General features: G+C 41.6%; 1 protein-coding gene across 1 annotated transcript in view; it reads right to left on the bottom strand.

Annotated features, from left to right (window-relative positions):
* Positions 1-12309, bottom strand: part of kmt2ca (lysine (K)-specific methyltransferase 2Ca) — a 420190-nt gene that overhangs the window by 218972 nt on the left and 188909 nt on the right. Inside the window, exons 11-12 of the mRNA XM_070881651.1 lie at positions 8226-8401; positions 2173-2324 (exon numbers count right to left, since the gene is read on the bottom strand). Coding sequence (XP_070737752.1) covers positions 2173-2324; positions 8226-8401 — 328 coding nt within the window. The remainder of the gene's footprint in view (positions 1-2172; positions 2325-8225; positions 8402-12309) is intronic.

Raw genomic sequence — 12309 nt, 5'->3', positions numbered from 1 at the left:
CAAGAATCAATGTTTTCCGAAGAAGGAAAAGGAACCTCGGGAGAAAACTGGAGGGGAAGGAGAAAACAAAAATCCTGTATTCTATTACAGTATTTAAATACACCAACAAAGTTCACTATTGGCCCATACAGTTATGTGAAAATTAATGTAACAATTTGGTCTGAAGTTTGTGCATCCTTATTGTTGGCAAGGAGGATACTGGAAAAATATAAATTATTTGATTACTCAGAAATCCACAGTATCCATATTCTGGGCAATAGCAACTTTTTACACTCCAGCCAAATGAAGGATTATCCCCCAATAAAAATCAGCTAAATAATACTGGATCAACTGAAAATTGTTATGGTCGACAAGATTACACCATGACTATTTAGGTGCCGCATTGTATCACAATTTTTACAGTCCATCCAGTCAGAAAGATGTTGGGAGAGTGACAAGCTGCACCACGAGCAACAGCCATTCAGATAATAATAATATTTCGCACAAAAAATAGGCAAGATAAATGGAGCTTATAGTCTCATTGACAGCCAACACAGACAGACAGTGCGAGTGCATTCAGTTGCAGGTGTTTCACTGTGTTGGAATGATTGAACTTGTCCAATAGATTCTTTAGCATAGTAAGGATCACATAAAGCTTGTTTCAAGAATATGGTAGGAGCTGATGAGTTTTTAATGTTTGTAGGATGTCTTGCTAATGATAGGTAGGCTCATGATGTTCCGGCCTGTGTTAAAATTGAGTATCATCTCTCAAAATGTACTTTATTAGCATTGAAAAATGCCCAAGTTTAAACCGGAGAAATTCTAGCATGTGAAAAAATGTTGAAGTTGCACTTGGGTATTAATGAGGTAGCTTAGTATCTAAGCAGATTTGATTATGACCTGCATGTCAGTTCTTTAATGACGCTGAACGGCTGGGTAGTACAGTGGACATTGAAGACGTAGGTTCAAATCCAACCCAGACTGATAGGATCTTTGCAGAGCCTTTCATCCTGTTTGAAATTACTTTGGGTAGTCTATACTCAGTTCCTATGAGCATGGGCCCAGTACAAAACTGCTGAAGCTGATCGCTGTAGTACGGTAGCCTGAATTTAACTTCTACACCTGATCTGGGATTGCTCAATGGATGCCCAGAATGCAAAGTGTTCCATTGCCAGCAGCACATTGACTAAAAACAAATGTAAAAGTTACTAAATTGACAGTGTTTAAGAGTCAGCTCCTGAATATAAAGGAGTCCTTTAGCAGAACAGTGGGTTCATGCAAATAGCAATGGGTCCACCCGGCCCCCACTCTCTTCAAAAAACGAGCTAGAAAGAGCAGACTCTAAACAACGTCAAACAAACAATACATTGACACTCCTCCGGGTGTCCACTACCCGTGACAATTCATTTTTATCACCTCATCTACACATTAATTGTAATCCCAGCATAGTAACACTCGGGATGCTTAAAAAATTAACTGGAGGGCCTCTCACGGCAATATGTAGCTATGGCAAAGGATGGTGGCAAATTCTCCAAGACAGAAAAAGACTGCTCTCACTACATGGCAGACATTCTCTATGAAGCTCGTTTGCTAGGTGAAGGTAATAACATGAACCAGTAATCTACACTGGGAAGTTGATAGTCTAACAGTGTTCTGTGATTTAAATCAAAGTTATGTGGAGGCTGGAGCTTCTGTAAATTCAGAACAATTCATGGTCTGGAAAATGAATGCTTTCAACACTCTCTTTAAAATAATTCCCCAATCTTATCAATCACAGCCTTCCATTAGCCATTAGATTTATGCATGACAAAATTGATTCTAACTAGCATTTACAGTGACTTACTAGAAATTGCATGTTTGATGACCTTTTCGCATCTGCCATTCTTGCCCTTTGGCTATACTTAAGACTACTCTCTTGGTTGGGGGGATGTAAATTTGTTGAAGAATGAAACACAACTGTGTTTCAGCTAGAACTTTGATGAAGTCAAAAGTAGGACAATTTTTTAAAATTCCAATGTAGTTCACCAATGCTTTAGCAGTTATTGTTTGAGTAGCCTGGCCACTAGAAGAACTTTGTTGTTAGTAGTTCTACTAAGACATATCCAGGGAAATAATAGTCTTTACTCCAGTTCCAATACGCAGTAAGTAAAATGTTATTAAACTTTAATGTTTAAAATGTCTTTATATTCTTACCTGTAGCAGTTTCTTGAATGGAGTCATTATCACAGGAATGAATATTTTCCATTGCAGTTTCTGTTTCTTTACACATTGTACAGATGTAGCATTCTTTTAGCGAAATGTCCTCAGTATTTTCCAAAGATTTGTCACATTCTATGTGAATCCATCTAGAGACCAGATAAGAAACACAGTTGTATGCTTTCAATAAGCACAAAATCAAACACAGTGAGTCACAGCTACAGTGATGAACCTTCAAGTTTGCGGAGGCACAAAGATCATAATGCCCCCAGAATCACTCACTGAACTGTTCTTCTGAGTCAGCCACTCTCAGTTGGGCGCATGATAAGGGCATTACAATTAGCCTCATGGGTTTTGGGATATAAGTAGGAAAATCAGACAGGGCTTCCTTCTTGCTTTCCAGCAATCATAGAAATTCATGACACAGGAGGCCAAAAAAAGAGCCATCCAGCCTAATCCCACTTTCCAGCTCTTGGTTCGTAGCCCTGTAGGTTATGGCACGTCAACATAAGAACATAAGAAATAGGAGCAGGAGTAGGCCACCTGGCCCCTCGAGCCCGCTCTGGCATTTAATAAGATCATGGCTGATCTGATAATGGATTCAGCTCCATTTCCCTGTTCGCTCTCCATAACCTTTTATTCCCTTATCGCTCAAAAATCTATCCATCTATCTTCGCCTTAAATATATTCAATGACCCAGTCTCCACAGCTCTCTGGGACAGAGAATTCCATAGATTTCAAGTGATTATCCAAGTACTTTTTGAATACAATTAGGGTTTCTGCCTCGACCACCCTTTCAGGCAGTGCGTTCCAGACCCCCACCACTCTCTGGGTGAAAAAAGTTCTCAACTCCCCTTTAATCCTTCTATCAATTACTTCAAATCTATGCCCTCTAGTTATTGACTTCTCTGCTATGGGAAAAAGGTCCTTCCTATCCAATCTATCTCGGCCACTCAATTTTATATACCTCAATGAAATCTCCCCTCAGCCTCCTCTGTTCCAAGGTAAACAACCCAACCTATTTGATTGTTCCTCCTTGTTAAAATTCTCCAGTTCTGGCAACATCCTCATAAATCTCCTCTGTATCCTCTCGAGTGCAATCACATCATTCCTGTAATGTCATGACCAGTAGTGGATGCAGTACTCTAGCTGTGGTTTAACTAGTTTTTTTCCCCCCCGTGTGTGACTCGATGTCAAGAACAGGATCTGTTTCAGCTGTGATGTTCCCCAGTCAAATATTTTGCCAGCACTCACTGTTGAGCCTCACACAATGGCCATTTTGGCAAGATACTGGAAAGCATCCATAAAACCATACCATTTTGGGGGAAGTGGGGGGGGACTGAATGAAAATAAAATGGTAATAAAAAAGGAAATAAATGGTGCAGTTAAATGAAGAAACACTGGAAAATTACAAAAAAGAACAAATGAACATCGAATCAAAACGGACAATAAATTTAGCTTTCCAAGCTTCTAATCAAGTCAACTTGCACTCGGGTCCAAAAGTCTTGGTTACAAATTTACTGCTCTGCAGCATATTATGAATGAAAAACTTGTATAACAGAGTTCAATGCAGCCTTTAATTATATAATTGTAAATACTGCACTTCAGTCAAATGATTAACAAGAAAAACCTTAAATGGAATCAGTAGATGTATGCTCTGGCTCACTCTTAGTGGCAGGCTAACCGTAGCACTGGCAGAACCCAGGCAATATATCAACAGTCCAATCACTCAACCTGGAAATAGTGTTTGCTACAAGTTATTGTTTGTGGCGGTGAGGGGGGGGGGGGCGGGGGGAAAGGTGGAACGTAGACAAGGAAGCATTGATTTTAACAGCCAAAAAAAGCCATTGTTCTGGTTTATTTCTAACATGGATGGACTGAGGTGACTACTTCTGTCCACCTACAAATCAGTCCCCAAGGCTCGTTTCCAACTGGCTCTCAGTAAATGATCGATGCCAGTGTGAAGATGGTCAAAAACAGTCAAATGGAAACATAGAAAATAGGTGCAGTAGGCAGCCATTCGGCCCTTCGGGCCTGCACCACCATTCAATAAGATCATGGCTGATCATTCACCTCCGTACCCCTTTCCTGCTTTCTCTCCATACCCCTTGATCCCTTTAGCCGTAAGGGCCATATCCAACTCGCTCTTCAATATATCCAAGGAACTGGCATCAACTCCTCTCTGCGGAAGAGAATTCCACAGGTTAACAACTCAGTGAAGAAGTTTCTCCTCATCTCAGTCCTAAATGGCTTACCCCTTATCCTTAGACTGTGATCCCTGGTTCTGGACTTCCCCAACATCGGGAACATTCTTCCTGCATCTAACCTGTCCAGTCCCATCAGAATTTTGTGTTTCTATGAGATCCCCTCTCATTCTTCTAAACTCCAGTGAATACAGGTCCAGTTGATCTAGTCTCTCCTCATATGTCAGTCCTGCCAACCCAGTATTCAGTCTGGTGAACCTTCGCTGCACTCTCTCAATAGCAAGAATGTCCTTCCTCAGATTAGGAGACCAAAACTGAACACAATATTCCAGGTGAGGCCTCACTAAGGCTATGTACAGCTGCAGTAAGACCTCCCTGCTCCTATACTCAAATCCCCTAGATATGAAGGCCAACATGCCATTTATCTTCTTCACCGCCTGCCTACCTTCAATGACTGATGTACCATGACACCCAGGTCTCATTGCACCTCCCCTTTTCCTCATCTGCCGCCATTCAGATAATATTCTGCCTTCATGTTTTTGCCACCAAAGTGGATAACTTCACATTTATCCACATTATACTACATCTGCCATGCATTTGCCCACTCACCTAACCGGTCCAAGTCACCCTGCAGCCTCTTAGCATCCTCCTCACAGCTCACACCGCCACCCAGCTTAGTGTCATCTGCAAACTTGGAGATATTACTTTCAATTCCTTCATCTAAATCATTAATGTATATTGTAAAGAGCTGGGGTCCCAGCACTGAGCCCTGCGGCACACCACTAGTCACTGCCTGCCATTCTGAAAAGGACCCGTTTATCCCGACTCTCTGCTTCCTGACTGCCAACCAGTTCTCTATCCCCATCAATATATTACCCCCAATACCCCTATACGCTTTCATTTTGCACACCAATCTCTTGTGCGGGACCTTGTCAAAAGCCTTTTGAAAGTCCAAATACACCACATCCACTGGTTCTCCCTTGTCCACTCTCCTAGTTACATCCTCAAAAAATTCTACAAGATTTGTCAAGCATGATTTCCCTTTCATAAATCTATGCTGACTTGGACCGATCCTGTCATTGCTTTCCAAATGCGCTGCTATTTCATCTTTAATAACTGATTCCAACATTTTCCACACTACTGATGTCAGGCTAACTGGTCTATAATTACCCGCTTTCTCTCTCCCTCCTTTTTTCACAAGTGGTGTTACATTAGCTACCCTCCAGTCCATAGGAACTGATCCAGAGTCGATAGACTGTTGGAAAATGATCACCAATGCATCCACTATTTCTAGGGCCACTTCCTTAAGTACTCTGTGATGCAGACGATCAGGCCCTGGGGATTTATTGGCCTTCAATCCCATCAATTTCCCCAACACAATTTCCTGACTAATAAGAATTTCCTTCAGTTCCTCCTTCTCACTCGACCCTCGGTCCCCTCGTATTTTCGGAAAGTTATTTGTGTCTTCCTTTGTGAGGACAGAACCAAAGTATTTGTTCAATTGGTCTGCCATTTCTTTGTTCCTCATTATAAATTCACCTGATTCTGACTGCAAGGGACCTACGTTTGTCTTCACTAATCTTTTTCTCTTCACATATCTATAGAAGCTTTTGCAGTCCGTTTTTATTTTCACAGCAAGCTTCCTCTCATACTCTATTTTCCCCCTCCTAATTAAACCCTTTGTCCTCCTCTGCTGAATTCTAAATTTCTCCCAGTCCTCAGGTTTACTGTTTTTTCTGGCCAATTTATATGCCTCTTCCGTGAATTTAACACTAACCCTAATTTCCCTTGTTAGCCACGGTTGAGCCACCTTCCCCGTTTTATTTTTACTTCAGACAGGGATGTAGAATTGTTGAAGTTCATCCATGTGATCTTTAAATGTTTGCCATTGCCTATCTACCATCAACCCTTTAAGTATCATTCGCCAGTCTATTCCAGCCAATTCACGTCTCAAACCATCGAAAATACCTTTCCTTAAGTTCAGGACCCTAGTCTCTGAATTAACTGTGTCACTCTCAATCTTAATAAATGGAGGGGTTCAACGATTTAAAAAACAGTTTTTTTCATATTAGTAAAACAATTCTCCAGGTGACACAGAGCAGGCAAGCATATAACCTGATTACATACAAAACACATTTCTCTTTTAAATGAGCAGCTCACTGAATGTACCTATTTCTGTTGAAAGTTGTTTAACGCTCAAGTGAAATACCTGCTGACAATTGGAAGAACCAGACTCCATTCCAAATGGGATAAAAATCCAAGTTCAAACCTACTGTTTCCTGAAACTTCAGTGTGTTATACTGAGGCAAAGATAAGCTACAAGAGCATTCTCCCCAACTTGGGTGGGGATGTGCACTTTCACCACAACCAAAACTGAAAGAACGGCCAGCACTACAATATGCTGGTGAAGAGTTAATGACTAATCATTAACACGAGGTGCCTCCATCCTATTAGTTCAATGATGAAGCCCCACTAAAAGGATCGTTACAGGAGTTATCCAAAGAATAATGAAATATCAATCAACATGGCAATAAAAGCACAACATCTGGCTTTATTGTCTCCAGACAGCAGCTGTTTCCCTTTAATAGTTAAGCCAAGACATTCACATTACAGAAATGGTTACATTTATGAATCCTGTTTGAATCTTGGGTGGGGGTGTGCAGACACTTAATGGAAAGAAATGATAGAAGCAAAGAAAGTCCCTGATGTACAAGGAAGGAAAAAAGGAGAGAAAATCGAAAAATGGAAACAGATCCTGCAAGTCAGAAATGGAGAATAACTGAAAATTTGAGGGCTTCACCCGATACCTTTCTTGAGCCCAATGCAAAACGAGCTCTTGCCGGAATGCAGCTTGATGCTCTCAGTATCAGGTGATGGGAGTGCTGCCCAGAGGTCAAACAAAAACCATCATTACTGTAATTAGCTCACTGAATTGACAGCAAGCTTCTTGTGTTTGGCGGTCTTTGGATAACAACTTCGGCTTCAAACTACGAATCACGCTGATATATTAAAGTAAAAAGTAGACAGTAGCAGAAAATCAATACAATAGATTTCACCGAGAACAGGATGTTTAAATTCCACCTCCTTGAACATATATATATATTAAAAAAATATACTACACATCAACTTCCTTCATAATACAAAACATGGACCAGAATCCATTAACATTTGACTTATAGGTGAAGTTAAGGGTATCTTGATCGGCTCAGAAACATTTTTAAAAACTGGTAAAAAGTAACCAAATATAACTCTCTGCCAGGATAAGAGACTGCCAGTGCATCCCTGTGGGTATTCCTGTCAGCACAAGTTGAGAACTGCTGATGCTGCCACAGTACAATTTTAAATTCAAAACATATGTATTTGAGTACAACCAATATCAACACCAAATAAAAACAGAAAATGCTGTAAATATTCAGCAGGTCAGGCAGCATCTATGGAGAGGGAAACAGAGTTAACGTTTCAGGTTGATGTCCTTTTATCAGAACTGGAAAAGGTTAGAGATGCAACAGGTTTTAAGTAAGTACAGGGGCAGGGAAAGGGGGGAGGGGAGGAAAGAACCAATATAAAACACTTCTGATTTTGAATTATCTACATGCAGGTAGATTTTTCGAACCAGTCCATTATTAAATGCTCCAGCTACTCAACACTACTGAACTCAATGATATACAGATGGACAAGGCCAGCTGAGCAGGCAATACTTAAAGCAGCAAACAATAAATGGATGGTCATAATGTGAAGGAAAAGGACAGAATGGGAACAGAAAGAATCAAAATAAAGTAACATATGCTAGTGGCCACCTTTTATGACGCTGGGGTTCGCACACCCGAGTCAGCGTAATCTCCTTACCTTTTGCATATCTGACAATACCGCAGATCCTTCTGGGAGTCTTGATGGCAGGTCTTGCCACAGAATGGGCAGGACAGGCTGAGGTCTTGCTGCTGGTAACAACTAGCACAAAGTGAACAATTGTGGTGCCAAAGAGTGCTGGTCCGTGTGCCACAGTCAACACATACCCTGCAATTCTGAAGTAATAAAGGTGAGAGTTAAACTATTATATCTGTGAAGTACAACAAAAATATACAACCAAATAATGTAAGCCAATTAACGATCCAATCTGACAAGGCGGTTTACAAATTAGGAAACAAAAACTAGAAATACTGGAAATCTGAAACAAAAACAGTAAATTATACAAGTACACAAAGCAGTCAGCATCTGTAAACGGAAAATACAAGTTTTTTTTTACAGATGCTGGCTAATCGGTTATTTTATTTCCAGCAATTTCTGCTATTGTTTAAGGTGACTTATGCAACCGCAGGAATTATCTGACTTCCATGTATTTTCCAAAGGATTTTGTTGGAAGAAAAGCTTTTCTCATGTGCGTAGAAATCAGAATGTGGCAACTTGTTATCTGGTGCCATTGGCTTCCACATAACTACTACTTGTAGATTTGCAGTCTTGTGAACACTGAAGAGTTCTTGGGATTGGTTTGTTGATTACATTGGGGATTGAATTGGTGAAAAAAATGATGGATGTAAAGATAGGCAAGTCAGTATAAGAAACAGTCAGGAACGTTGTTAGGAAAGAATCAATCAGGAGCTGGGCCTAGTGTTGAGAGGCCAGAAGGTTGTTATTTGAAATCTGGACAATAATGGAAATGAAGAGAATGAGGAATGAAGAAATACCCTTCAGTCTGTCCATCTCATCCAATCCTTTAGGTCCCCATTTGAAATCTACAGAGACCATTTTTCTCCCATTCTGGCCTGCTGACAAGTCTGTATTCATGTACTGAACACTAAGAACAGCATTCACTGCGCTAAGTGGCAGTCTATTCCATAATGATCAAAACCGGTGTAGCGTTTTAAGCTTTGATATACAATGAGCAATGTCTTGCAATTTAATTTTTGTTTTTGTGTAGGTGGAGGGAGAGGTTAATATTTGAACTTGTATATTGGTGCGAGAAAGTGACCAAAAACTTCTTCCATCTTCGAAACCCAATGCCAGCATCAAAAGCTCACAGGTTAGTGTCAAAGTAACATTCTGGTTCCATAGCACCCCACCCCACTATTTTCTACTTTCCATTTCAGTCATGCTTAGTTGCCCCCTGAGCCAGATTGCCATTTAGTGCCAAATTGTCAAATTACAAGCAATTTTGTGATGTAGACTTGCACCCAAGTCGAATTGTTAACTGGCTAAAGTTTTACTTGTACAGCATGCTTCAGACCTATTGCTGACAGGAGGCACATTTCAGAGGGCTATATGGGGAACTGCAGGCACAAACTCACATTGCTTCTGGGGACAAGGCTCGCTGGTGTGATGCTGCAGTGATTGACAGGTGCTCCTGTGTTTACAGCATATGCCAAAAACTATTACTGAAGCACTGTACCTGAAAATTGGAGGAAAAAATAACACTGACAGAGACATGAGCAGGAGACATGAAAGGAAGGCCAGTTTCAGACTAAAGGTATACCTACAGTAAGTATTGTTAGCACTTCTGAAGATTTCAACACCCCAAATCAAAAATAGACTACAATTTCATTTATTCCATAAACTAAGCAAAATTCTATTAATATGCGGTTATTGTTCTTTTATAAGTAGTCAATCATTTGTGCAAATCTTACATTGAGAAAAAGGATCCTGTGTTTTGAGAGCTAGAAATGTTTTTAGTATTCAGGTTAAAAAGAAAAAAGGCTAGTAATGTGCGCACATTGGTTCTCTTAATAAAACAGCACTAATCACAGAGCAGTGGGGCCATGGTTGCAAACCAACAGTCCCCATGCTGAGTTGCCAATCTTAGCAAGATCATCATCAGATACAAACACGTGAACACCATCTGTTCGCCCAAATGGTGTAAGAACATAGTTGGTGAAATGCACAACTCCTACCAGCTAAATTATAACAATACAAACAAGGTGCATTTTTTTTTGTAAAATTGAGAACTCAAGGCCCAAAGTGCAGGCATCACCAAGGCTAAATAAAAAAAGAACGTGAAGCAAATCAGGAAGAGCTGACATCAAGCTTGCGTTTTTCAAAACCTGAAGGTTACAATGGAGGGGGAGGGGGAGGGGGAGGGGGAGGGGGAGGGGGAGGGGGAGGGGGAGGGGGAGGGGGAGGGGGAGGGGGAGGGGGAGGGGGAGGGGGAGGGGGAGGGGGAGGGGGAGGGGGAGGGGGGACTGATTACAGGAACAAGAGTTTCCACTGATTTGATGTCAAGTGAATAAATAAGCCCAAGTAGGAGACCAGGTTTGATTTCTCCATCAGTCTTCTTGCTGGCCTCCCCAGCTCTACCTGTACAAACTGCAACTCGTGCAAAACTCTACCAGCCCATATTCTACCATGTATACCCATCACCTCTGTCCGTGCCAACCTTCATTGTCTCCATCTTTTAGTGCACGAACTTCATACTTCTAACATGGTAATGCTCTTCTTTACCTCCACAAACCTCCCTGGCCCTAATTCCCAGCTTGCACCCTTGGATTCCCATATGGTGGCAGAGTCTTCAGAATTTTCTTCCTAAACTTCTCTGCCTCTATCTTTTTCCAGCCTCAAACATCTCCTCAAAATTGATCTCTTTGACTATGCCTTCAGTCACTTCCCCAACTTCTCTCATATTTTCCTGCTTGGTGTCTACTGCCCTCCCCACAATCACCTTGGGACACTTTGTGATGGACACTATATAAATGTAAGTTGTTATTGTAGAAGATTGAGACATGAGTCTTGATTTCAACACCGAGAGGTTGTTGGGAGGAGGAAAAGCAGATAGTTCAACAGCAATGTTCCCTGTAATTTTTCTTGGCGCCATGTGGCTCCTTAGCTGCGCGGGCCATTCAAAATACCACACATGCACGGTTTTAACATTGAAAAGACGGCTGTGCGGGATCCCTACGTTGGTCAGCAGCATTTGAAGGAATATAGTACTCAAGGACGTTTGTTCTAGAGTCATTAACCAGCTCACAGTCCTGCCTAGAAACCCATTCCCAGACCCTTGTGCTGTGGCAAATATTGTACGAGCACATTCAGTGCTGACAAATGGCTTTAAGCTCGCAACACACCCCAAGGAGCAAGGAACAGGTTGGGCCAGCAGGAGAATGCGTCAGAGGCAGATATGAGCTAAAAAGCAAGGAGCACGTTTATCGTGCCAGAAACAGGTTTCTACCAGCAGCCTCAAAGGTAAAACTTAATGGACTGTTTGTTTTAAAAAACAGGTGGAGGACAATTTTATGGGTAAGTTAAAATATATTTTGCTAAGTTAAAAAAAATGATTACATCTTATAGATTACAGCTTTCGCTGGGCATTCTGAAGAGGCTGAGGCAGAAGAGTGGTGGCCAAAATGTCGGTGACAAACAGGAAGTGGACCACGATTACACCAAATTTCCACACATTTTTCAACAGCTCTCTCCTTTTATCAACTTTGCCAAGTACTTGGGAGAAGAATCTTACAAAATCTATTGAGTCATTCAATTTTCCACTGATTCAGAAATTTAGCAGATTAAGAAATTATCACTAGGGACATGAAATTTAAACAGCTGAAGCATGCAGCATAAAAACGATGGTGTTGTACCGTTAAGTTTTAGTCCCGGGTGGGAACACTGCCTAGTGAGCGGCCGAACCGTTCGCGGGGGACAGTGGGGGAAACCCAGCCCATTTTAAGGGTCAGACCTAGCTAGTATGCAGCTGACCAACTTCACGATCAAAGTGGCTTGGAAGTCAGTGGGAAACAGTGCCTGGCCATTAAAACCGGACCAGAGGGAACGGCCTCCAGCCCCAGTATATTTTCAGGTGGGTGCGGGAGTCTGACAGGGCTTACGGTTGGGAAGGGAAGGTCCAAGGTTTCATTGAGGGGCCCTAAGGAGTACTCCTGCTCCTCCTGGCTCACAAAGAAAGGATCTACTTCCTGACAGCTTTGGCCTGGCTGGGAAGCCACCATTTCTC

Source organism: Pristiophorus japonicus, chromosome 5, assembly GCF_044704955.1.
Source record: "Pristiophorus japonicus isolate sPriJap1 chromosome 5, sPriJap1.hap1, whole genome shotgun sequence".
Taxonomy (NCBI): domain Eukaryota; kingdom Metazoa; phylum Chordata; class Chondrichthyes; family Pristiophoridae; genus Pristiophorus; species Pristiophorus japonicus.
Note: the sequence above shows the minus strand (reverse complement) of the source record. Positions and strands in the feature narration are given on the sequence as shown.